The sequence below is a fragment of the Miniopterus schreibersii genome (genome assembly GCF_964146895.1).
Source record: "Miniopterus schreibersii genome assembly, chromosome: 4".
Classification (NCBI taxonomy): Eukaryota; Metazoa; Chordata; class Mammalia; order Chiroptera; family Miniopteridae; genus Miniopterus; species Miniopterus schreibersii.
This window is the reverse complement of record NC_138105.1, coordinates 80595774-80623090: the sequence shown is the minus strand read 5'-3', so window position 1 is coordinate 80623090 and position 27317 is coordinate 80595774. Positions and strand designations below refer to the sequence as shown.

At 45.8% G+C, this 27317-nt stretch overlaps 2 protein-coding genes and 1 long non-coding RNA gene across 11 annotated transcripts in view; 2 read left to right on the top strand and 1 right to left on the bottom strand.

Annotated features, from left to right (window-relative positions):
• Positions 1-20891, bottom strand: part of SNAP47 (synaptosome associated protein 47) — a 47596-nt gene extending 26705 nt beyond the window's left edge. For 2 of the 8 annotated variants that reach the window (XR_013998664.1, XM_081135024.1), the window contains exons 1-2: positions 20557-20891; positions 10017-10560 (exon numbers count right to left, since the gene is read on the bottom strand). Coding sequence is in view for 7 of the 8 variants with exons in the window: in XM_081135024.1 (XP_080991150.1) it covers positions 10017-10516 (500 nt within the window). In the remaining variant the exon portion in view is untranslated. Of the gene's footprint in view, positions 1-10016; positions 10561-19820; positions 19962-20556 lie in introns of all 8 variants that reach the window. The other 6 variants (XM_081135022.1, XM_081135023.1, XM_081135026.1 and 3 more) reach the window with 6 other exon arrangements.
• A 21-nt stretch (positions 20892-20912) lies between these two features.
• JMJD4 (jumonji domain containing 4) lies at positions 20913-26051 on the top strand. 2 transcript variants are annotated; one of them, XM_081135020.1, is made up of 6 exons: positions 20913-21520; positions 21778-21943; positions 23854-23979; positions 24320-24587; positions 25115-25261; positions 25597-26051. In XM_081135020.1, exons 1-6 carry the CDS (start codon positions 21256-21258, stop codon positions 25894-25896), a joined length of 1272 nt encoding a protein of 423 aa, XP_080991146.1. In that variant the 5' UTR covers positions 20913-21255; the 3' UTR covers positions 25897-26051. The 2 variants fall into 2 exon arrangements, with proteins under 2 accessions (XP_080991146.1, XP_080991147.1); XM_081135021.1 differs by having other exon boundaries at positions 20931-21520; positions 25115-25213; positions 25597-26033.
• LOC308556044 lies at positions 21956-22725 on the top strand. The gene is made up of 2 exons (XR_013998665.1): positions 21956-22097; positions 22188-22725. It is a non-coding gene; the product is annotated as an uncharacterized lncRNA (long non-coding RNA).
• Positions 26052-27317: the final 1266 nt, after the last annotated feature.

The window sequence follows — 27317 nt, the reverse complement described above, 5'->3', positions numbered from 1 at the left end:
ATTAGACACTGAAGAAAGAAACTGAAGACACAAATAAATGGAAAGATATGCTCATGGATTGAAAGAATACAGTAGTTCCCCCTTATCCACAGTTTCTTTTCCATAGTTTGTTACCCATGGTCAACCATGATCAGAAAACAGTAAATGAAAAATTTCAGAAATAAACAATTTTATAAATTTTAAATTGCATGCCATTCTGAGTAGTATCATGAAATATCAAGCCTTCCTTCATAAAGGGATCAGCACTGCATATGCTACCTGCCTGCCAGTCATTCAGTAGACATCTCAACTATCAGATCAACTGTTATGGTACTGCAGTACTTGTGTTCAAGTCACCCTTACTCTACTCAAAAATGGCCCCAAAGCAAAGTAGTAGTAATGCTGGCAATTTGAATATGCCAAAGAAAAGCCATAAAGTACTTCCTTTAAGTAAAAAGGTGAAAGTTTTTGACTCATTAAGAAAAAAAAACAAATTGTATGCTGAGATTGCCAAGAACTATGGTTAAGAACAAATCTTGTATCCATAAAATTGTGAAGAATAAAGAACTTTGTGCTAGTTTCTGTCCCATCTCAAACTACAAAAGTTACAACCACAGTGTGCAATAAGTACTTAGTAAAGTTGGAAAAGATTAAATCTGTGGGTGGAAGACATGAATCATGTTATGCCAGAAAGCACTGAGCCTATATACGAAGACTTCTGCAAGGGATCCCCTTATATGAGTGACACGAGCCATTTACTACCACAAGTAAGGGATGGTTATACATATTCAGGAATAGGTTTGGACTGAAAATATGAAAATTATTATAGATGCTGCATCTGCCAAAGAAGAAGCTGCTGCCACATTTCCAGAAGAGGTGGGGAAACTGATTAAGGAGGAAGGATACCATCCAAAGCATGTCTTCAATTGCAATGAAACCAGGCTCTTCTGGAAGATGATGCCTAACAGAACCTACATTTATAAAAATGCAAAGGAGGGGGCAAGCTGCAGCAGGTCTCTGGCTCCTGCCCTCAAGCAGGAAGATCTGGGCTCTGGAGTTATGGATTATGAACCCATACACCATGCTCTTACTATAGACACACCACCAGAACCACGATATCCTTGTTTTGAAACACCTGCAAGAAGGGGCACAATACTTTTCTATTAATAAAGCAGATGTTTCATCCTGCTTTGAAAACCGACACAATGGCTTTACTCCCACTGGTGGTGTTTCTAGCTTTGCTGCTTCCATTTTTACCTGCAGAAGGAAAGAATCTAACCTTTACTGCTTTGTTAACCACTCAAACACAAGGCCAAAAAGACATTGCAAATAAACACAATGAACTAAGAAAATCAGTCTCTCCACCTATCAGCAACATGCTAAAGATGGAATGGAGCAGAGAAGCAACAGCAAATGCCCCAAAGTGGGCAAACAAGTGCACTTTAGAACACGGTAATGCAGAGGGCCCCCCAAAAAACTATAAAATGTGGTAAGAATTTCTATATGTCAAGTGAGCCTATAACAGGATAAAACTATATACTACTCTAACCGCAGAATAGAACTAAAATATGAATGTACTAACAAAACAAACTTATACAAAAATCTACATAAAGCAACCCATATTTATCTTAGTAAATGTTAAATCCAGCTTGTTACTCTAACACGATTTTTCCTCTCGAAACTAGAGCTTGCACATTAGAAGTTTTTTTCAGTATACTTTACAGGGATTTGCAGTTGATTCAGTTCTTGTGTGAATCTAAGAAGTAGCCTGACCTTAAGACACTCTCTTCCCCCAGGAATTCAGCTGACAAAAAACCAGATGGCCAACACAAGGATGCTGACCACAAAGATCCATATCAAAGCCTACAAGAAGATGTCCTGCATGCCCCACACTAAAACTTACACTAACCAACAAAATAACATTGATTAAATGACATATAATGAACAATACTTTTCCCAGATCAGGAAATAGGATGTATGCCTTAAAACAAAGGCCCAGTGAGTCATGCCTGCCATAAATTGCTAACAACCTTTTTTTGAGCATATTGCAGAAACCGTTCTGGATCCTGCCTTGGAGCCTGGAGTGGCTTGAGACCACAAGACTTTGGTTGACATTAAAGATCTGCATCGGGACCAGCAAGAACACTGCCTGCATGTCCACAGTCCCTTCTCCCTGATTTGTTTGTTCTGCTTTCCCTCTCCTTCTTGATAAAAACCCCTGCCTGCACTGAGATGTTAAGACTGTTTTACAGGACAGAAGTCTGCCATCTTCTCATGTCGCTGGCACTTGAATAAACCACTTTCCTTCTCACCAGCACCTGTCTCACAAGCTTGGCTTTCCTTGCATCAGGCAGCCAAACCTGCATTTGGTTTCAACCTTACTGCCTGGTCAAATGCAATCCAAAACTGGTATGATGAGAGCCACGATTTTGTCTATTGTCAAAGACTTCTAGTACAGTTGTTGAACATTATACCCTATTTGCTACTCATCTTACCATGTTGGGTATGGAATTGCAGATTGTCCCAATCAAGACAGTCTAAAATATTACTATGTTTGTCAATATTGTCCTGTTGGTAATAATGTTAGTAAAAAGAGTACCCCTTACAAACAAGAAACATTCTGTGCCAATTGCCCTGGTAACTGTGACAATGGGCTATGCACCAATAGTTGCCAGTATGAAGATATCCTTAATAACTGCGATTCCTTGGAGACAATAGCTGTCTGTGAACATGAACTGCTCAAGGACAGTTGCAAGGCCACTTGCCAATGAGAAAACAAAATTTACTCAAATGCTCAATGTTCATTGCACAAGACTAAGTGGAAAAGGGATGCATCACTTAACTGACACATGCTAGAGGAGAAATTGTAGGCATGTTGGTTATAAATTTGATTCCAGTTTTTCTCTTGGATCTTTACAGAAATCTCTCTCATACATCAATTTACAAAAGCAGCATAGTCTATGACAACTTTGGACTTTAATATAAACTTGGTACTTTAATAAACTGAATCAAGTTGAGGATTTTTAAAACTGTATAACCACAAGACTCAGGTCACCAGAACTTTGGATTAAAATGAAGAATTATGCTTCCTGAAACAAAATGCAAAAATAAATAAATAATAATCATAATAATACAAAAACAACTAACATCACTGTCATTCCTACTACATAATTTTTTACATGTATAAAGAATGAATTCAAAGATTGGCATCTAACTTTTCTTATGGCCTCCTCTTTAAGAAAGTAATCAACTTTTAGAATAAAGTATTTATCTAAGCAACCACATAGATCTGATTCTTGTGCAATATTTTATAGTATTTATAATTAACTCCAGCTGAACAGCCCAGATAAATGATTATTCAGAAAAAATTTCCAAAATATTTGCCTAAAAAATTAAACTTTAACAAAAAAAGAGGGGAAAAAGTGCAAAGTAGGCACCAGTATGGAAGGACAGATTAACTCTGGTACTATGTAGCAACACTGAAGGAAATATGATAAAGCCAGACATAGTGTACAGTTTGAAGAAATCACATGCTCTAAAAAATATCCCAAAATTATCTGCCCATATTCCGGCAACATAATCAGAAGTGTGGTAACAGCCATCTTATTTATGGAATGGTTCCATCAATGCATCACAAGAGTACAGTACAATACGAAATTTTGAGAGAGACCACATTCATGTAAGTTTTATGACAGCATATTGTTATAATCATTCTATTTTATTACTAGTTATTTTGTTAATCTCTTATGGTGCCTAATTTATAAATTTAACCTTATAGGTATGTATACATAGAGAAAAAAGCCGTAATATATATAAGGTTCAGTACCATTTGTGGTTTCAGGCATCTACTGAGGGTCTTGAAACACATCCCCCACAGACAAGGTGGGAATACTGTATTGTTACAATATCCATATTACCCAAAGCAATCTACAGATTCAAAGCAATCCTTATCAAAATACCAACGGCATCTTTCCAGTAAGGGAACAAACAATCCTAAAATTTGTATGGAACCACAAAAGACTCCAAATAGCCAAAGCAATCTTAGGAAAGAACAAAGATGGAGGTATCACACTTCCAGAGCTCAAACCACAATACAAAGCTACAATAATCAAAACAGAATGGTATTGCCATGAACACAGGCACATAGAACAATGGAACAGAATACAGAGCTCAGAAATAAACCCACAAAATTAATTTACAACAAAAGAGCTAAAACATACAATGGCGAAAGGAGAGTCTCTTCAATAAGTGGTACTAGGAAAACTGGACAAATACATGAAAAAAAAAAGGGAAGGAAGAAACTAGACCATTTTTTTACACCATACACAAAAGTCAAGTCAAAATGGATTAAAGACCTAAATGCAAAACCTGAAACTATAAAATTTCTTGGAAAAAACATAGGAGGTAAGCTCCAAAACCATGCCATGGTCTTGGCAATTATTATTATTTTTTTAATATATCTTTACTGATTTCAGAGAGAGGAAAGGAAGGGGAGAGAAAGAGATAAAAACATCAATGATGAGAGAGTCACTGAACAGCTGCTGTCCACAACCCGGGCATGTGCCCTGACCGGGAATCAAACCCTGATCACCTGGATCATAGGTCAATGCTCAACCGCTGAGCCACATCCAGCTGGGCTTGGCAATGATTTTTTAGATAACAACGAAAGCAAAAATAAGTGGGATTACATCAAGCTAAAAAAAGGCTTGTGCACAGCAAAGGAAACCATCAACAAAATGTAAAGGCAACCTACAGAATAGGAGAAAATATTTGTAATCATACATATATCTGATAAGGAGTTAATATCCAAAATATATAAAGAACTCAACACAGTAGGAAAAAAAGTCAATCCAATTAAAAAATGAGATGAGGATTTCAGTAGACATTTTTTCAAAGGAGCTATAAGATGGCCAACAGGCACATGAAAAGGTGCTCAACATCACCAATCATCAGGGAAATGCAAATCAAACCACAATGAGATATTATCTGACACCTATTAGAGTGGCTATTATCAGAAAGGCAAGAAATAGCAAGCACTGGCAAGGAGATATGGAGAAAAGGGAACCCCTATGCACTGTTAGGTGGGAATATAAATTGGTGTGGCCATCATGGAAAACAATATAGAGATACCTCAAAAAATTAAAAATAGAACTACTATATAATCCAGCAATTCCACTTTTGGGTATGTATCTGAAGAAAACAAAATAACTATCTCAAAAAGATATCTGCATCCCCATGTTCACAAAAGCATTATTTACAATAGCCAAGACATGGAAACAACCTAAGTGTTGATTGATGAATGAATGGATAAAGAAAATGTGATATGTAGATATATATATATAGATATTATTCAGTCATAAAAAAAGAGGGAAATACTGCCACTTGTAACAACATGGATGAACTTTGAGGGCATTATTTTAAGTGAAATAAGTCAAATGCTGTATGATCTCACTTATGGGGAATCTAAAAAATAAAATACCAAAATGATGGATACAGAGAACAAATTGGTGGTTCCCAGAAGCAGGGTTTTGGGGGATGAGTGAAATGGTTGAAGGTGGTCAAAAGGTACAAATTTCTGTTATAAGATAAGTCCTGGAGCTGTAATGTACAGCATGGTGAATATAGTTAACAATACTGTACCGTATATTTGAAAGTTGCTAAAAGAATAAATTTTAACAGTTACCATCATAAGAAAAAACAATGCATGGTAATGGATGTTAACTAAACTTATCATGGTGATCAGTTCCCAATATATGCATACATCAAATCATTATATTGTATACCTAAAATGCACATGATATTATATGTCAATTATATCCCGGTTTTAAAAGTACAGTAATGGAAATGAAAACTTCATTAGAGAGGTTCAATAGCAGATTTGAAATGACAGAAAAATCAGTGTGTGAAGACAGAACAATAAAAATCATACAATCTTAAGATCAGAAAAAAAGAGAGGAAAAATAAAGAGTTCCTCAGAGACCTAGAGGATACCACTACTAACATACACATAACACGGCTAAGAGGGACAGGAGAGAGAGAAAGGGACAGAAAAGTTATTAAAATTGTCTAAAACCCCCAAATTTCAGGGGGGAAAAAACACAACAACACACGAATCCAAGAAGCTAAACAAATATGAAGCAGGTGAAACAAAGAGATTTATATCTAGATACACCTTAGTTGAACTTTTGAAAGCCAAAGAAAGAGAGAACACTTTGAAAGCAGTAACAGAAAAACTATCTATCATGAACAAGAGAACCACAATAATATTAAGCTGACCTCTACCAGAATAATGGAGACTAGAAGTTACCGGGATGATATATGCAAAGTTCAGAAAGAAATAAAACTGTCAGTAGACAATTCTATATCCAGCAAAACTATCCTTCAAAAAATAAGGCCAGCCCAGCCGGGCATGGCTCAGTGGTTGAGCACTGACCCAGGATCCAGGCGATCGGGGTTCGATTCCCAGTCAGGGCACATGCCCAGGTGGCGGGCTCGATCCCCAGTCGGGGGGCGTGCAGGAGGCAGCCGATCCATGACTCTCTCATCATGGATGTTTCTATCTCTCTATCCCTCTCCTTTCTTCTCTATGAAATCAATAAAGATATATTTTAAAAATAATAATAATAAGCCCAAATAAAGACATTTCCAAACAAATACTGAGGGAACTCATTGGTAGCAAGCCTGCCTCCTGCAAAAAAAAACAAAATACTAAAGCCCTCCCAGGCTTGGCTCAGCAGTTAAGCGTCGACCTAGGATCCAGGAGATCGCAGTTCGATTCCCAGTCAGGGCATATGCCCTGGTTGTGGGCTCAATCCCCAGTTGGAGGCATGCAGGAGGCAGCCAATCAACGATGCCTCTCTCATCATTGATGCTTCTATCTCTCTCAAATCAATAAAGATATATTTTTAAAAAAACACAAAAAAACTAAAGAAAGTTCTTGGGCTGAAATGAAATGATACCCCCCAGAAGGAAACTCAAATCCCTACAAAGAAACAAAGAACACTGGTAAAGGGAATCGTGTAGGTAATTAGACAATTTAAATGTTCTTGTTTACTTTTCCTAACTGATTTAAGATTACTACATAAAACATTGTTTTTAAAATTATACTGGAGGGTTAGTAACATATAAAATATAACATATATGATATATGATAGCACAAAAGAGGGTTAGGAGAATGACAAAAGACAGTAAATCAAATCCACAGGCAGGAATGAAAAAGCTCTAATGTAATATATTAAATTAGTAGTAATCTGAAGTAGATCACAAGTTATTGTATACTGAAATATCTAGTATAATAATTAAGAAAATAAGTTTTAAAATATTACTAAAAGAATTTAAATGGTATACTAGGAAAAAATCTAACTCATACATAGAAGGTGGTAAAAGAACCAGAGAACAAAAAAAGATATAGACATAAAGAAAACAAACAGCAGTCACAGAAGTAAATCCAACCATATCACAATAAGATTAACATAAATGGATAAAGGACTGTAATCAAAAGGTAGAAATTGTCACTCCAAATTAGAAAAAATAAATCAGACTACATACTGTTTAGAAGAGTCACATTTTTTATTCAAAGAAAAATAGATTGAAAGTAAAAAGATATATTGATAACAGAAACAGTGACCATAAGGAAGCTACAAAAGCTATGTTGCTACTACACACATGACTGAATCACTGGCCACCAATAATTGGTTCAACCTCCAGCCTTTCCTTTCCCCCAGGGACTGAAATTTCCAACCCTCTAATCACAGGTTGGTTCCCCTGCAGGCCAGCCCCATCCTTAAGGGCACAACAAAATCATATTAACATAACAAGAAACTCTCCTCAGAGGAAACTCCAAGGGTTTCATGAGCTCTGTGCCAGAAACCTGGAATGAAGACCAAATATATATTTCTTAACTAAAAGTCACAATATCACAGATGGCAAATTGAAAACACATTTCCCCCAAGCGCAAAGAGAAGAGACATCAGCATAAAATTTTGGAAACCCATAACAGACTTAGCAAATCCAAGAAAGTTAGCTGTAAGGCAGCAGTGGGAGAAGCTGAAAAATGACCCAGGTTGCATGGCAGAACTCTAACTGGAAAAATAAGTGGTGCCAGGAACCTCTGAACACAGGGGTGAAGTTGGGGGCTGAAAATAGAAGAGCATATGGGAGACCCCAACATGACCCACCCCTGCGCTTCTGAGCCTCACTCAGAATTAGAAGGTCCAGAAGGTCCCACTCGATTGAGCCTGCACAGTTGGGGGCAGTCTGCTGAGAAGAAAGAAAATTTCCACCTGAACCAGAAGGCATGCCCAGGCCCCTCTTACACAAGACCGCCCATAATCTCCTGAGATAGCACGGGAAGTCCACAAAGCAACAAGCACATTTGGAAACCAAAAAATAATTCTTGGAAATTAAAAATATGACAACAAAAATAGAAGGGTAAGAAGATAAAATAGAAGAAGTATAAAGGAAAACAAAAGCACGGGACAGAAAAATGAGAATGCTGTTAGATTAGTCCAGGAAGTCAGATAACAAAAAGGAGCACATTTTAAAACCTGAGGGGAAGAAATTATCAAACAAATAATGAGAAATGTCCTCAGATGTGACGGAGAAATGAGAAGACTCGCTGAGGGCCCTGGACACCAGGAGCACAGCCCTCCAGTAGCATAGCTTTCCAGAAGCTGTCAGCGGCTCTGCAGAACAAAATGGCCCTGCATGTGCCCGTCCTGTTCAGGTTTCCTATTCTCACTGTCTCCATAGTTTTCCTAGGGTGCTATTTTGCAGATTTAAAACATCTAACAAATAGTATCCTGCTATATCCCCAAGAGGAAAACTGACAAAGGTTTAGTCACCTTCATCTCATTCTCCAAAAGCACCCTTCCTGAGGGTAAAATCTAGGGCTCTGTTCCCTGCAACTGCAGCAACAGACCTTCACAGACAGGCACTTAGGAAACAGCAGGTGGTGAGTGTAGGTAAGGTCCCTCAGGGGCAAGGGTTCCCACTACCACCACCCCTACAGCCCTCGTCCAAGAGATGTGGGCTGTGCTCAGGGCCTGTAACCAAGAGGCTGCCTCCCTGTCCTGAGCTCCCAGCAGCCCTCCAAGATGTGGGGAGAGGCTATTCCTACTAGACTCTAAGATTCCTGGAGGACTCTGCATGTCTTACTGTCAGGCCAGTGCTTCTCAAAGTGTGGTCAAAATCACTTAATAGCACCGTGACATTACAATCTGGCTTTGCTGCTCTCATTGTCAACAGGACTATACACAGGGCTTTCCAAAGGGTAGCACAGCACTCACTGCAGAAGCAGGTATGGGAACCCAATGTCTTCTGCTAAGCCTCACTTTACAGAGGTGCAAAGTCTCAAATAGTGCCGCTCTTCACTGAACAGATTTTGCTTTAGAAAGTTCTTATTTCTTTAAAAAAAAATGTTACTTTTATTACTAAGTCATGAGTTTATTATTGTACTCTTTAAATGAATAAATAACTTTTTAATTTTTTAGTTTTAAAAAACATGGTCAATATAACATAACCCACAGAAACAAAAGTTTTCTGGGGGTCTCAATTTTTAAGAGAGTAGAAGGACCCCAAGGCCCAAGGTTTGAGAGTGACTGGTCTGGCAGCTCAGGTGGCAACTTTTGAAGCCAAAATGCTTCAGCTGAAACCTGGCTGCTCCATAGCTATGTAAAAAAAAATTAACTGCTAAAAAAATAAACTATGCTAATAAACTTAGTGTGTGATCTTGAACAAATTCCCTGGCCTCACAGCCTCAGTTTCCCCATCAGCAAAATGAAGTCAACAACATGTTCTTCTTGGCTTGTTTGGTGACTGAATAAGGTGATTCTCATTGAACATTTACACCAAACCTGGCAACAGTGCCCTTTCAATAAACACCAGCCCTTACTGTCTGTATGCCCAGAGCAGCCAGCCCAGCGTTAACTGTCCACAACAGGTATAACCCATGTTTTCTGACTGTGTGTTAAATATGGGATATGGAAGACACCCCAGCCACCAAAAGAGCAGCTTAGGGCTGCAGTACTTTTCTCTACCTGTCAGCCACATCCAGGTCAGAATCCATATTGTCCAGGCTGCTTGTTATGCTGTTCAGCTGCTCACCCTGGTAGTGTAGGACTCTGGCTGCATCTTCCAGACGCTTCTGGGAACAGGCCATCAGACCAGTCAGCTCCTTCCCCTTGGTCACGGGGGAGGATGACGCCTCCACAGCAGCTCTTGGCTGAGACAGCAGCAACTCTCTCCAAAAGTGCTCGATGACATGGAACACAACATTCCGACTAGGCTGCAAGGAACTAAACCAGTGCTTGACATGGTTCTTTTCCAGGATGGTGATAGAACTGAAGATAAAATGAGAAGCCTCTTTCTTGATCTCAATTATATCAGCAAGGGGAAAGCTGACAAGAAAGTCTCCAGTCTTTTCAGTCATAAATTTTAGTGAGAGTGAAGTTAACAAAAGTTTTCCAGGAACCCATCGCTTCTCAAGTTCTAAATAGTAGGAGCACGGCCAGGTGTGGACGCAGAGGTCTCTGCTCATCTGGTTCCTGGGTCAGTCTGTACCAGAGCCAAGGCCACTCTGCTCTGAAGTAAAAGGGACAAATTAGTAGGTCTGTGAGGCTAAAATGCGTCATCACACTTGGACTAGAGACACTAGGACATCTATGGTGAGGGAATGGTCTGGATTCAGAACAAACCTGAAACACCAGCAGAGTAGGGTCCTTGCCTAGAAAGAGCTCTCACCACAGACGTAACAGGCAGGACAAAGTCTTTGTCCTACTCAGCAGAGAGGACACGGCCACGTCTCAAATTTGTGCATTTCCCAAAGCCCCACCAGAGCACCCCCACTCGGACCAAGGTCCATAGCTGTATGTGACTGAAGGAAGAAAACTGCTGGAAACCACCATCCAAGATCTTTCACACAAACACCATTTCGGCTGTGACGACCCCTATCACTGCACATTCTTTACAAGTTTCTAAGCTAACAAAGAGTCTTCATTTGAAATTTTTATAAACTTAATTTCACAGAGAAAATATTAAACTGATAAGAACAGATGCTCCACTTGATCGAGAAGCAATCACAGAGAAAATAATCCTACAAACTTTTCCCCTCTTGTAATCCCAAATAATTTTTATATTGTTCCACACAATTATGGAGTTATACGCATACATTTAATATAGTTTTATAGTTTTATCTATAATTAGTATTTATCAGTGCAATTTGAAAAGTCATGAAGGATTTGAAACAACACTTATAGAACATTTAGCCTAACCTTGTCATACAGACGAAGAATACAGGCATGAAAGGATAAGGGCCTTGTACAATGTCAAACCACAATGTCACAATGTTGACGTGGCTAAACCTAGGCCTGCTAAGGCTCTTCCAAGTAGAGGTACACCTGCAATACTGCACATCTTTCACTTCTCTCTCTCTCTCTTTCTCTCTCTCTCTCTCTCTCTCTCACACACACACACACAGACACACACACACTCTTCAATGATGATGTAACTTCACTTATAAAAATGAAAAATAACTAATATTATCTCTTAAAATACTGAAAAGCATGAGCTTTCACGGTGTGGCTAGAGGCCATTAGAGACTCTCTGCATTTGGTCAACAAGTTTTAGCCACTGTGCCACGCTGGACTACAAGGACAAGAGAAATCGACAGTGACATAGTCCTGGGCTCCTGGAGCTTAGAACCCAGTGGAAGTGTATGCATTTCCTCACTGAGCTACACTCTAAAGATCCAGACTCTTCAATGTAATTGCTGTAAAGACATCACTTCAAGCAACAAGGCTTAACAACAAAAAAAGGTGGAACCTACACCTGAAGAACTTGCGTGGAATTGATTCCTAATTATACAAAAACAGTGATGTGAGAAAAGGCAATGTATCATCAAATACAAAGGGAGTTAACACAAATGAAACCCCTAAGCTCGTAGGGCTGTAGGCATGGTCAGGACTACAGCAGCAGCCTAAAGGGTCTCCTGCCTTTGGCATTTGCCACCCTGCACTGCCACCGCAATCTCTCTAGAGAGATTACCTCTCCAGTTCTTACCTCTCCCTGCGCCCATCCCTCATGGGGCTGTGTAGAGCTGGCACACTCACTGCACCTGTATGAGGCAGGATGACCACTTGTTTATTTGTAAGCTTTTGGGTATTTTGTTCATAATCCTAACAGGGAACACTTTGTGACTGAATGAATGGAACAACCACTCATGGTTTACAGTGTTTGTCCAGCGGGGATCCTCAGCCCGGCTGAGATCAATGTTGCAGGCTAGCCTCATGCTGCTGTTTAGAGTCCTATTGATGGCAGCCTTGATACTATTATACAAACTGCACAGATCTGGTCCCAGTCAAATTAATCAGAGTGGCTGATAGAGTGAAATGGGAATATTCACCAAGGCCAAGATGATACAGAAACAAGAAGTGGACATTACTGAGAGGCAATTCTCCTTGGCATTTCTCCACATTTGGTGTCAGTGTCTATCTCAGACTATCTCATAGCTGTAGATGCTATCTCCCTTCTGGTTGACCTGGATGACAGGGCACTGTCCTCTTGGAGACAAGGGTTAGGCAGGTTTGTTAGCGGCCCCCTTACAAAATTGGAGGGTTCCTTGCTGTGACACAAACCCACGCTATGTGCAGTGTGCACCTGGGCCCTCAGAACCTGGGGCACAGGGGAACAGATGCACACATAAAGCCTGCTGTGCCATATCTAACAGGCCCTTTCTCTTTGACCAGGGTCCCTGTCTGCTGCTACATCTAGAAAAACTGTGGCAGGTTCACAGCTAACCTGCCAGTTTCACATCCTTCACAATAACTGACAGTGATGTGCACCACAAAGATCATTCCGCTCAGGGTATGGGTTCTTCACATGAGAATCTCTAATAAAACTAAATATTTAGGAAGCAAACTCCAGAAACCCACTTAATTGATTCATAACATCCTAGGATGTTTCTATTGGACTTAAGGGAATATCAAGGCTTTCCCCAAATTTTAATTCACTTTAAAAATAAGCATATGAAAAGTTCAGAAACTGGAAGTCAGAATGCTGGTTACAACTGGGGAGAAGAGAGGGGGCCTATAGGTGCCTCTGTGGCTGGTGATGTTCCACTTCTTGTCCTGGGTGTACTCATTTTGTGATAATTCAAGATTTGTGCATTTTCTATTCTTATGATTTATTCATTTCTTTGCATTAATCTCTCAATAAAAGATTTACTGTATGTTTAACAATATAAACTGTATTAAAAATTACTAATAAATGTACATATGAAAGGTACAACAGAACTGAATTTCAGCTGGATGCTACAATTTCACAAACATCTGAAATCTCTGCCCTAGGCAGAAGCACAGCTAGAAGGCACACCACCACATGGCTGTCACACTGACAACAGCAGATGTGCCATTCATTTGCATGTGACCCCTGGTCAGTTACTTAGCCTCTCTGCCTCCATTTTCTGGCCTGTAAACAGGATAGATTTGTCCCTATGCCACACTGCAGTGGTAAGGTTTAACTGAATTGATATATCAAAGGCACTTAGAAGAGCACCTGGCTCCATAAGGCTACACGTGACATTATGATCATATTTAATCCTACAAAGTATATAGAACTAACTCTGCTCATCCCTTAGATGTGGGAAAAGTCTACAGCTTCCTCTGGACCCTTCTTTACTTCTCATATGACTGCTAGAAGAGTGTCTTGTCCAGAATCTGCCATTTGGCCTAATTAGTTTTCACTATCTGATCAGAGGTGGCTACAAACAGCACCTAGCCACAAAAACAAACAAACACACACACACACAAACACTCACACACACAAACATGATGATGAAGAAGAGGAAAAGAAAAGATGGAAGAATGTGCCCAAAATTAAGGTGCCAAGTTAAAGCAAGACAACTCAATCCCACCACAGGACAAATAAATTTACCTTCTATGTTAATCTGACTCAAGTACTTCACCTGGAAATTCTCTTCATCACAACAGAAAGGGCAGGCCCACACTTCCCAGATGCGCACACATGCCAACCAGCTCGTGTTACTCAGTCCCACACATCAGTTCAGATCACCAGCTGGGCTAATTACTAATACCAGAAATCAGGACAAGCCTATAAAAGATCTGCCATATTGAGTGTGAGAACTTTGTCATCATCGCAAAATAAAATAAGATATGGGACTCAGAAATAATATAAAGAAATCAGGGCTGGTGGGACCACAGAGACCATCTGTCCAACTCACATTTCATAGATGAATGCATATAGCAAGTCATGGCAGAAGCTCTAAAGTCCACTGATAGCCTGGCCAATACTCTCTCAAAAGTACTAACATCATCGAGTGTTTCGCAGAAGCATCAATTCTGATAAAGTATCAGCCTTAGGGTCTGGATATTTAAGGAGATACAATACAGTTCAGACACCAGAGGAATATACAAGTGAGGAGACATAATACAAATAAGCAACAGTAAGACTGCACATACTTGCACTAAAGAGCAAAGATAATATGTGGTAAAGAACATCCTAGAACAGACTGTTGTGGATTAAGTCTATAGGGAAGGCAAGCCTTCTACTTGAAGAACGTGGTAGGACTGGAACAGGAAGCAGCAGGCCAACTGCACCTTCTCACAATGATGGACATCACCACCCCAGGCCACAGAAGGACTTGAGGCTGACAGGGTCAGAAATTTGCCCAAGGAGACAGGAACCCAAGAATCTGTCTTCTTAGCTAGGATGACAATCAATGCCAGACCAAGGGGAATCTACACTAAAAATGCAGAACAGCCTCAGGCTCTCATCCTGGGAGACTCTGTGAAGGAGCTAGAAAGTCCACCCTTTCCTGTCACTGGGAAGCCAGCAAGGAGTTCCTCAGGTATCTTCTTGAGGGGCCTGACCTGTGAGCTCTCCACATACGCTGGACCTTGCAGAAGCTCACCACGGGGGCAGAGCAGCTGGTCCTGCCTTTCCTCTGTGCCAATGGCCCATGCAGGATGGAGGGAACCTTAAGGCACCTGTGTCTTCATCAGCCCTTTTTCCCTAGTGAGAGGAGCACTGACCTGGGTACTCTGAGACAAACACAGACAAAATGCAGAGCATGGCTGAATGGGATTGGCCTCTTACAGGACAGGGAGCAGGTGCTGCAGGCCCCAGCTTATTCTGACCAACATAACCTACCATGCACACAACCTGCTAGACTGTGAAAAATGCAAAAGGTCTCTACTTTCAGAACTAGGGGATGACTATGGCATCAGGATAGCCATGGTTTTCAGTGTTTCTGTGTCTAAGACAAATGTCGGGCCTCTGTCACAGCAGCATGCTCACAGTCCTGGTCGGCCCTGAACCTGGCTAGATCCTGGCCCTCCTACTGAAAGAAACCTCCCACCACCTGGCCACCCCGGCTGGCCATAAACCATGTCCAACTCCTGGAGAGAGTGGGGGAGGGGTATATCTTGTTCACCATTGCCCTGTACTTTAAGAGCTGCGTTTAGCATGGAAACTGAATTTATGTTAACAATCTCCTGGCCTGAGCACTGAGGGAGATTATGCACAAATGCCCCAAAGAATTACTGAGTCTGGCTTGCAGCATCGGAGGAGACACATTGTACTCCCAACTTCAGTTCTGCCACAAACTTTATGACTATGGAAAAGTTAGTTCCCTTCTGAGCCTCTTCATCCACCATTAAAATAGCTAAAAGACCTAAGAACAACATCAGCTCTAAAATACAAAATTCAAATGGGAGAAAAGAAAAAGGAAAGATGAGTTAGGAGGAGAACCCAGACACTTCTCTCGTCCTGGCTATAAGAAAGACGAGCAAGTACTTAGGTTTGACAACCACCAGGGAAAACGCAACAGGAAAATCCTGTGGCCACAGCTTTTCCTAACGCAGTTTCTATAGCAGCTTTCTCAACAGACCACAGTAAAGAGGACCAAGTGGCTCAGCGGTTGAGCATTGACCTAGGATCCAGGAGATCGGGGTTCGATTCCCGGTCAGGACACATGCCCGGGTTGCGGGCTTGATCCCCAGTCGGGGGCGTGCAGGAGGCAGCTGATCAATGACTTTCTCATCACTGATGTTTCTCTCTCTCTCTCCCCCTCTCTGAAATCAATAAAGATATATTTTTTAAAAAAACACAAAAAAGAAAACAAACAAACAAAAAGAGGACCAAGTGGAACTCCACCTACATGCCCCCATCTCTCCTGGGTGCGCTGTCTTACCCCAGTCCGTCTACAGCCCGCAGGAAGAAGTGTCCTCCTCCCTCAAAGGCCAGGCTCTTGTACCCTTGGCCCCAACCCTCTCCTTCTCCAGCAACATCAACTTCTCCTTCCCTCTGGCCCCAGGGGCTCACTGTCCTGCTAAGGGGCAGAGAGTGGATAGTTTAGGCTCTTGGGCATGTGGTCTCTGGCACCATGCTCACCTCTGTCGCTGTAGAGTGGAAGCACCAGAGACTATACAGAACAAAGAGCACGGCAGCTCTGATACACCTCATTTATAAAAAAGGAGCAGCAAATGTGGGCAGGGCCACAGTTGCCAACCTGTCCTTGATCTTCTCCTCAGTTTACACATCTTCTCTAGGAGCTATACCTGCAAACAGACAAACACATACCTGCCCCACCTCCCCACAGCCCTGACTAGCTGCTGCTCCTCTAACAGACACTCGCTGCTTCCCTATGCTCATCCGTTCACATAGGTTCCTATCCCCGCCACGCACTGGCACAGCTCTACACAGGCCTCAGGGTGGCCAAACCCAATGCCGGCATCTGCTGTAACCTCTGTCCAGCACAGCTGCCCCTCCAGAGAGACACCACATTCTGGCTCCTGGGCTCCCACCCCAGGTGGTTGTTCCAGTCTCCTCTGCTGGCCCATCCTCTCCCCCGACTGTTGAATGTTGGAATGACCAGGACACAGCCCTGGCCCTCTTAATCAACACAACACTCTCCTCCTCAGTGAGTCATCACAGTTCCATGTCATCATATGCCACCTCTGAGCTGCTGCCTAACAAACTTTACCTCCAACCCAGCCTTTCTTACCACAGACATCAGAGTAGCCTAGGCGTCTCCACTTGACCATCTAATAGGTATCTCCACCTCTTCTAAACCCCAGTGATGGCACTGCAGGTGAGTTCTCCTGGATCCCCTCCATCTTCAGCCCTCCTAACAATCTATCAGCAAGTCCTGGCAGCTGTGCTGCATCAGCCACACCACCAAACAAGGCTGTCACTACTCCTTTGGACAACCTCTCAACTTCCCTCCTTGCTTCACTCTGCCCCCACCAACTATTCTTCATCCAGCAGCCAATGTGACAGTCATAACACAAGATTAGAAAATGACATATAAAACCAGCTATCTTACTTCTAGATATATATTCAGAATACTAATTCAGCCATAAAAAAGAAGGAAATTCTGCTATTTGTGACAAAATAGATGGACCATGAGGGCATTATGTTAAGTGAAATAAATCAGATAAAGAAAGTAAAACAGAAAGTGCCACTTTTCTGCCAAAACCTTTCCCTATGTACTTCACTCTTCCCTCCCCAGCCCAGGAGGCTTTGCTGAGCTGCAGCCTTACCATCCAGCCCTTTCTACCTGTGTTCCACTGTTCCTACCTTAGAGGCCCCACTTGCTGCTCCACGACTCTGAACAGTCTCTGCCCCAGTGACATCGTCTCCCTGGAAACGGAGGCCTCATCAAACACAGCACTCACCACAACTCCAAAAAGCCTATGAATGTGCTCACATGAGGACCAACTGGGTCAACATACTGAAGAAGCAAAGATCATACAGAGTGCCTTGTGCACAATGCCGGCACCTAGAAAGTACCTGCGGAGTGAATCCCATGCCATGTGGAAACATCGACTGTCCACTGTGGACTGTTTTCCTCCTTCCATATGCCGACCCAGGTCCAATCTACTCTAGGTTTTGGAGTTCTTATTCGGTCCTCACCTGCTGTAACCTAGAACCTATAACTTTTAGTGAAAGACTTACAGACCTGCGTGGACTCTAGAGCTAAAATGGAGAGGGAAGGTCATGGCAAGGCTCCCCAAAGGTGTCTGGAGCTCATCGCCAGAGTGATGCTCTGGGTCACTGGACCACATTTATGATGCACGGCAATTAGTATAACATCTCTTTCAGCCGTTGCATCAGACCTGTGCCTACAGTGAGACTTAGTATCAAGTAAACACCTATTTTTAGTTAATTTCCAGAATAACAGAACCAGCAACATTTTACACACCTTCCAATAACTCCTGACCACAAGAAGGCTTAGAGTCAGAACAGTGGGAGCAGTGTCTCCAGGTGCCATGGCCAGCCTTTTCCATTACCTTCACCTCCTGCTCCTCAGAGGCACCCACTCTCAACCTGGGAGGTTCCAAGTGCTGTTGGGGTGTTTTATTGAAACAACATGGCATATTCACAGGGTGTGCCCCATCTTTCTAGCTCCTCAGAGCAAATAGGATTTTATGTAATCCCCACTGCATTTCCTACAAAGTGCTTACTTTTAAACTCCCTCCTGCTGTTTTCTCTCTGGCCCTCTGAGGGGGTGTCACTGGGAAGTGCCCGCCCCCAGGATGTGACCGCAGTAGGTCTGAGTGGGGTCCAAGCATGTACATTTCTCGCCAGTTCCAGGTGATGCCAAGGCTGCCGTCTAGTGGCCTTTGAGGGACACAGAACTGGTTCTGTTAGAGCCTCACGTGTACAGTAGTGGTGACACTGCCAGCACCAGGTCACAGTGTGGACTAGGGGAAATACAACACAAATGCCTGGAACAGCTAGTACCCCAGAAAGGCGCTCTTTCCTACCCTGATGACCACCTCAGGGAGCATGTGGACCTACTGGCCCAAAGCCTCCCCTTTCTTAGGATATTTACTTTCAATCACATACCTTCAGCAGCTGGATTCCTCCCAGGCAATACCCACCTGAATTTCCTATTTCTCCCATGGGGCAAACTTTGACCCATATTTCCCAAATCTTTATATATTTATGAATACTTTGCTTCCCACACTTTCCCACTCTGTCCCCATGACCCACAGCTGTGTGAGTGTACAGGGAAGGAGGGAGGGAGGAAGAGAATAAATACGAAGGATTGGATAAATCAATGAACACATGTCTGGAAGGATAGCTCTCCATCAAAATAGGAAAACATGCTCATCTCTGGATGGGATTACGGGTGGCTCTTTTTCTCCATTTTGCCTTCCCCTGTGTTCTCACTGTCTACGTTAGCCCAGTGAATGCCACACCTTAACCACACAGGCAAAGGAGGCAGATGGGGCACAAATCACACACCTCCCACTGCTCCACTTACCACACGCTTTTTCCACCCCAAGTCCCATCTCACCAGTGTTCTTTTTTTTTGTTGTTTATCCTCACCCAAGGATATCTTTTCCATTGCTTTTTAGGGAGGGAGGGAGGGAGAGGGAGGGGAAGAGAGAAAGAAAGAGACAGAGAAACATGGATGTGAGAGACACATCAATTGGCTGCCTCCACACATGCCACGACAGGGGCTGGGGATCTCACCTGGAACCCAGGTACATGCCATTGACCGAAAATTGAACCAGTGACCCTTAGTGTGTCAGCAGATGCCTAACCATTGACCCACACCAGCCAGGGCTTGCCAGTGCTCTTCGCTCCCACCTTAGAACCCCCTCCATCTAGACCTCAGACTCTCCCAAACTCACTTTCCTCCTTGTTCTCCCCTCCTTCACCTTTCCCCACTTCTGTTCTCCTTCTGGAGAAGCTTCATACCGACTGAACTGTAAACCAAAGCTCCAGGACTGAGTCAGAAGTCTCTCCCCAGGAACAGACTACACAGCCACATCTAACTTTCCCTCCAGGAAATGAGATGAAAGAGTTCTTACTTGCTTTTTCTTCTGGTTTACTGTGTTGGAGATGTGTGAAGTTCTGCCAGCTCTGTTCTTACTTGTTGACACCCACATACATACATGTAATCTGCCAAGTTCACACAGTTATGAGTCTGGTTTCTTTCTTCCCATGCTGATCTGGGTAGGTTTGTGAGGTTAGGGCACTGATTTCTCTGTTAGGCTGAGACAGTGACATGTAACCCCCATCACGTTTCCATTCATGTCCCTGCATTTTATTTAGGCCTGCTACGTATGCCAGCTCAAGTCTGGACCCTTGATCCCCATACCCTCATTTCAGGTCTTCTTATTCCTCCACAATCCCTTCAGGTCCCTAGCACCTCCCAGGGCACCTACCATCCCCTCCAGGTCCCCACTCTCTCTCCAGACCTCCACTATTGTTCAGGTCTCCACCATCCCCCTAGGCTCCCACCATGCCCTCCAGATCCCCTCCATCCCCTCAGCTCCCAGCATCCCCTCCAGGTCGCCATCATGCCCCTAGGCCCTCCATTATTCCCTCCAGGTTTCCATCATCACTATAGGCCCCCATTGTCTCCTCTAGATTCCCACGATCTCCCTAGACCCTCTTATTCCCCTCCAGGTCTCCATCATACCCCTAGGCCCCCACCATCCTCTCCAGGTCCCCCACCATCCCCTTAGTCCTTCACCATCCCCCAGTACCCTACCTTCAGCCCTTCTGCCCCTTTCTCAGCCCAGCCCAGAACCCACCACCTACCCCAGTCCCTGGGGCACTGAAAAGAGGAGGGGTCCACACCGCGGCAGAGGCCCAGATGCAGACTAGGGACGACACATTCCTGAGTCTTGAGGCGCGAAGACGACGACTCTCGGGGTCGGCGCTGTTTGACAATCTCAGAGGCAGTATGGGGCCAGAGCTGGGTCGGATGTTTTGAGGGCCGTTCCAGCGCCCGCCTGAACCTGCGCCAGGTGAGGGCCGCCGCGAGTTGTACGCATGCGCTCAGGGCCCGGCGCTCTCCAGCTCCGGCTCCGGCAGGAACTATGCCCGCGGCTTTTTGGTTCCTCTGGGCGGTGTCTGGCCGACGGCACTTGAGTGTGGCTCGCGGTCTCGCTCCCGCCGGCGCGGGTGCAGACAGCGTCTGGGCCGGAAGTAGTTTTAGGAAATGCTTCCTTTTCACCTCCCTGGTTAAAATGGAAGGCTGTGGGAGTCCTGAGGTTGTGTTCCGGCTTCCGCCCTTCGCCGGGCGGCGGCGCTGGCACTCTGTCCTCGGAAGCCTCCCCGACCCTGGCAGCCCCTACGTTCTCGGTTGACCCTCTCCTCCCTTCCCGACCCCCCACCCCCAGAGGTTCTCCATCCCTCCTCTGAACCTTTTGTCCCCTCCTGACCATCCCCTCCGCCCCCGGCAGGCCGTCTGTCCCTGGCAGCCCCGCACCCCATGAATTTTGAGCCTGGCCCGGCATGGACAGGGAGACGCGGGTGTTCGCAGAGAGCCATTTCCGAGGCCTCCGGGGGCGTCTCCCCGGCGGGGTCTGCCCCACCCCCGACCGTGTGGACTTTATCGAGACGCCGGACTCCTTTTCCTACACGGATTTCTTCAAGGGTTACCTGCTGCCCAATGTGCCCTGTGTTTTCTCCAGCGCCTTCACCGAGGACTGGGGCAGCAGGAGGCACTGGGTGACACCCAGTGGGAAGCCCGACTTCGATTATCTGCTTCAGAATTATGGTAAGTACTGAGGGCGAGCACAGGACTAGATAGAGCAGAGTCCCCTGATTCTCATCCTGCCAAATTCCCTTAGGCCATACTACATAGGGCGCAAATGAGGGCAGCCACTGAGAGTTTGGGGGGAGAAAGCATGAGTGGCTTCCCAAAAGAATTCATGCGGAGACGGTAGAAGCAGTGAGTTGGAGGATGGTCAGGGTGAGAAAAAATGGACAAGCTGGGGGACTCAGAAAAGCTTGTGCCTGACCCTCCCTTTTCAGGAGATGTAGTTGTACCTGTTGCAAACTGCGGGGTCCAGGAGTACAACTCGAACCCTAAAGAACACATGCACCTCAGAGATTACATCAGCTACTGGAAAGACTTCATCCAGGGAGACTACTCCTCTCCACGAGGCTGTCTCTACCTCAAAGACTGGCACCTGTGCAGGTAAAGATGTGGCACACTGGCCCTGGCACTGCTTTTTCCAGACCTGAGCAAGCCCTGGCTGCCTGTACACAGGAGATCTCGTCTTTTCCCCAGTTAGGAATTTTAATCCGTACAAAAAATCCAGCTCTCTGCAGCACAATGTGGCCATCTCATGGTATGCATGCAGTTGGGTGCTGTGGGGAGTGGGTCTGATGGAGGTTCAGGTGGTCTCTGGTTATTACATCTTTGTCACATTTGCCCACAGCTGAAGGCTCCACCCCCATGGAACTGGCAGCACCCAGCCTTTGTTCTTCCACTCAGACGTCCCCTGGAAACACCCCCATTTTCCAGGTCCAGCCTGTTGTGCTGCCAGACTCCTGACTGGCGGCCTGCCTGAGTCCTGCACCCAACTGCTAGGCTTGCTAAGGTCCAGATACTCTTTCCAACGGGACTGTGTTCCATCTGCTTAAAATCTCCATCACTGCTGAGCAACACCAACTCTTTAAAGAGGATTTTTCTTTGTCTGCTCCCTCCTACACACTTCCACCTGGGGAGCTCAAACGATGCTGCTCTGAAAACATCTCACTCTCACTGCCATGCCCACTTTCTGAGGTGGTCCTTTGGTTTTGTTTCCGTTTCCCCCACCCAGGGACCTGCTTTTCACCAGCAAAAACCATCCTAATCAGACTTCCCTCAGCTGGCACATAGGTGTTCAATTAATGTTGGATGAGTGAGTGCACAAATTGAATTCTTGTTTTGCTGATTTGGAAACTAAGGGTCAAAAAGGTAAAATGAGACTAGAACTCAGGCTCATGTGATTCTAAGACCAATGCTAGAGTACACAAGACACACCACCCTCTGCCCCCACCCACAGCATGTCCTTGGTGCTCCTGCCACAACTCTTTGTACTGGGTATGGAGCTCTCTGTACAGACAGTGGTTAAGGTGTGACCAGACACTGGTCCTGACCCTCAGGGACTCATAGGCCCAGATGCTTATGCACTGTGGATTTGAGCTTCAGATAAGCAATGAGTGGCGTTTTGGTTTGGTTTGGTTTGGTTTAAATATATCCCAAGTATCGAATGGGGCATACTTGTACTGAAACCATTTTGTTATTTGAAATTAGGTTTTAACTGAGTGTTTTGTATTTTCCCTGGCAACCTTAAAATGAAAAGAGCAGAGCAGGCCTGGGCCAGGCAGACAGGGGAGGTGCTATCTGAGCAGGGCGTGATGAATGAGCAGGAGTCTATGAGTGCACAAAGGCATGGTGTTTGGGGAACTACAAGTGGTTTGGTGGTACTGGGCTCTCCTCATGGCCTCTGACCAAGCATGATGTACAAGCAAGTCCAGAAACTTGTTCCCGCCTGTCATTCTCCCTTGGGCTGGTTTAACATGCTCCTGTGTTGGGATCCACCAGTGGAGTGAGGGTTTGAGAGGCTGAGGGTGAAAAGGACCTTGGTGTTCATGGCAGTCCTTGTGCCTGGGCTGTGGCCTTGTGTCTGCTCAGCAAAGTCAAAGTCATTGGTGTAGTTGAAAACACCCAAGCGACCCACAATTTCAGAAAACCAGTGTGATTCAGATGATGCATTTAGAACCCAGCTCAGCCATAGTCTAAAATCCTGGAACTTGTGCTGGAGGCCCAGAGCACCTGGGTTGCTACCTCCATGGATTGTCTAGACCCTGTCACAGCACCCCACAGCCATCTCATCTACCTACCACTCTGGTTCAGTTATTTGGGCGAGCTCAGCTGGGGTCACTGAGAGCTGTGGTCATCTGGCTGTCAGACTAGGGCTGGGTCACCTGAGGTGGCCCCACTCAGCCTGGCAGTTGGTGCTGGCTCTGGAAGGTAGCTCAGGGTCCCTCACATTAGTGACCACATTGGGCTTGGGAGCATGGAGGTGGCTGCATCCTCATGCCGCTTGTTCTCTGAAGGGACTTCTCTGCCGAGGGCCTATTCACCCTGCCTGTGTACTTCTCATCCGACTGGCTCAACGAGTACTGGGACGCCCTGGATGTGGACGACTACCGTTTCATCTACATGGGGCCCACTGGCACCTGGTAACCGTGTGTCTGCTCCTACCCACTGCCCTGCACATTGTTCCTGGTCACTCTCCTAAATCATGCCGGCTCTCTTAGAGCCTTTGGGAGATTCCCCTTGGCCAGACCATGGAGTTAGCTGCTAGGTCTGGCATTTCCAAGCCCACCTCCTTCTTTCCTTTGTGGCCCTGCCCAGAGCCCATGCCCCTCCTGCTGTATGTTCTGAGTGGGGAAGGTCTAGCTCACCCCTGTGGCTCACAGGTGAGAGCTGGGGATCTTGAGTCTCCGAGTGTGACCAGTCTATTTGGAAGAACCAAAGCCCACACCCAGGCAACGAGGCACCAACAGGGACTCTTCGCAGGTCACCGTTCCATGCCGACATTTTCCGCTCCTTCAGCTGGTCTGTCAACATCTGCGGGAGGAAAAAGTGGTTATTCTTCCCACCAGGGCAGGAAGAAGCCCTGCGGGATTGCCATGGGAGCCTGCCCTTCGATGTGACTGCCCCCGCATTCCTGGATAGCCGCCTGTGCCCTGTGCCCAAGCACTGCAGCCCACCGCTGGAGGTCACACAGGAGGCAGGCGAGATGGTGTTTGTGCCCAGCGGGTGGCACCACCAAGTACACAACCTGGTAGGGTGGGCACACCCTGCTTCTTCACATGCCTGAGAGGTAGCCCAGGCAGGCAGGGAGACACGCCATGGGGTTTTGCCAGGCTGGCCCTGACCCGCTTTTGACTGGGCCCCTTGGTACCTTTCTTGATGCTTCCTGAAGAGAGAGGGCTGTGCTGCCCCTCCTGACTCCACAGTTAGCAGGTTGTCCCTTTGGGAGAGCCCAGGTGTGTGACAGGGCAGGCCATAGTGAGGCTGGTTGACCCCACACAGCACTGCTAAGGGTTCCATCCCCTGTTCCCTCACTCCCACATTACTTTCCTAGTCCTCACACAGTGGGGTTGTCCAGGGCCCCTGGGTAGTCCTGCTGTGGGTTAGCTATGGACTCAGATGATCCCAGACTCTCTTCCTTCTTTCCTGCTGCCACCCACTGGGAGACAGGAGGGAGAGTCCTTCCCAGCTGAGGAGGGCTAGGAGGACCTCAGGATGGGGAAGGGGACAGTGCCCCCTGTGAGCTTGTGGGTACAGCCTGCAACCTGCCTCTTCCAGGAGGACACTATCTCCATCAACCATAACTGGGTCAACGGCTGTAACCTGGCCAACATGTGGCATTTCCTGCAGCAGGAGCTCTGTGCCGTGCAGCAAGAGGTCAGCGAGTGGAGGGACACCATGCCTGACTGGCACCACCACTGCCAGGTGGGGCGTCTGGCCTGGACAGGAGTGGGGACAGGGAGAGGCCATGACCATGGGAGGTTGGGGGGAGCTCACCAGGGCTGCAGTCGGGGGAGGGATGGCTACCTGGCCTGCCTGTAAGAGGGTCGGTCTGGGGCTGAGGCAGATCACAAAGGCTTCTAGGCTGCGGGGCTCAGACCAATCCATCATTGGCTAGCCCCCAGGTATCTGTCTCCATCCTCAAAAGACTGGTCCATGGCTTAGGGTCCTTTGTAGCTGGGGCTCTGTCCACAGTGAGCAGAAACTTGCCCGGAGTTTCAGGTGAACAGTAGCTCACTGGCCTCCCCTCTCTGCCCCAGGTCATCATGAAGTCATGCTCTGGGATTAATTTTGAAGAATTTTACCACTTCCTCAAGGTCATTGCTGAAAAGAGGCTCCTCCTAGCAAAGGAGATAGACCCTGGGGAAGTGGAGTGCAGTGAGCGTTCTGGGCTGGGCCCCCAGCAGACCATTTTTGACATCTGCCGCATTGCTGAGGTGCTGGCATCTGTGGTGGTCAACCCCGACTTCCAGAGAGTGGATACCAGCATGTTTTCGCCACGACCAGAGGATCTCCTGCAGCAGCTGGAGGAGGTTGTGGCTGCCACGGAGTCCCTTTAGTGTGTGCCATGAGGATCACAAGACACATCCTGACAGGACCCATCCTGACACATCCTGAGGCACTGGTGTGGAAAGGCAGTTGCCCTGCTGCAGGATCCCTCCCAAAAATAAAGCTCCATCCTCCTCTGCAGGCTGGGACATGCCGCCTCCCTGCTGAGCCTTGTTGCCTTGGCCTCCCAGATATGGCTTCTGCACTTAAGGGTCTGGTCCTGTCCCTGTCCCGTCCTGGCATCCTGGGACTTCAGTACCTGTCCAGAGGGTCCAGGTTCTTTGTCCTTCTGAGGCCCAGATGGACTGGGGACTCGGATCCAGTGAGAGGGTGGGTGGAGAGTTGTTGGTAACTTGGACCTGTGGCAAGGAAGCTTGGAGTATGCTGGGGACTTGGGAGTGTGAGCAGCATGTGGCTGCGTTTTCTTGATGTCCCTAGCCTTCCCTCAGCAAAGGCTAGCATGAAGCTGATGAGCCTCCCATCCACAGCAGTACAGGGCAATGACTTGTCTTGCAGGCCCACTCTACAGTAGCACCATGCCCCACAAGTTCACACCTCTCCCTCTGGAGCAAGCCCCCTGGCATGGGGTAGTGACACTAGAGCCCAACCAAGGCACCCCCATGCTGCAGGGCCTGTGTCTGTCCCACACTTGAACCAGTTTAAATAGCGCCCTCCACTGGCCCCTGAGCCTGAGATGTCATTGGTTGGTGTTCTAGGCCAGGCTTCCAGGTATCATAGGCAGTGTCTTCAGGGGACACTCAGGCCCTGCTACTAGTAAATGGCAAGTCAGGACACTCATGTGTTGTCCCCCTCCTGCTTACTGCAGCAACGCCTTCCCCTTTAGAGGCTCCAGAGCCACCCCTCTGCTCCCAGCCAGCAGTGAGAGGGCCCTGATTAGCATCTAACTGCAGGCCAGATGGAGCCGGGGCCTCTCCCACACCTTGCACATCCATTCTGCACCATCCACCTACTTGTTGCACACCTATCTGCCATCCAGAGTCACTCTGCAAACTGACTCAACAAACGCTGTGTTGATTCATTCGTTCTATCCAACTCCCAATCTTTGCACCTCTTCTGTGCCAAGCAAATCAATTATTACACACTGTTCTACATTTTAACCTTTGCACCATCCAGTTTCCATTCAGTTGTATGAGTGTTCTCCAGGGAAATGGAACCGGACTGTATGGAGAGAGATGGAGCTGGTGAGAAGAGCTGACGTCGTATTCTTGGGTCCAAAGGCTGGACACAGGCAAGGTTTCTGTGTTATAGTTTGGAAGCAAAATTGCTTCTTCATAAACCTTGGTCCTTGCTCTTAAGGCCTCAACTGATTGGACAAGGCCCATCCACATTATGGCAGGTCATCTGCTTTACTCAATCTGCTGAGTTAACTGTGAACCTCATCTAAAAACTCTCGACAGCAATATCCACACTG

Excerpts from the sequence above, each read along its gene's own strand:
- JMJD4 (XM_081135020.1), top strand. The coding sequence starts at position 21,256 with ATGGACAGGGAGACGCGGGTGTTCGCAGAGAGCCATTTCCGAGGCCTC. Across the intron at positions 21,944-23,853 it reads AAAGACTGGCACCTGTGCAG|GGACTTCTCTGCCGAGGGCC; the intron begins GTAAAGATGTGG and ends TGTTCTCTGAAG. Across the intron at positions 23,980-24,319 it reads ATGGGGCCCACTGGCACCTG|GTCACCGTTCCATGCCGACA; the intron begins GTAACCGTGTGT and ends GACTCTTCGCAG.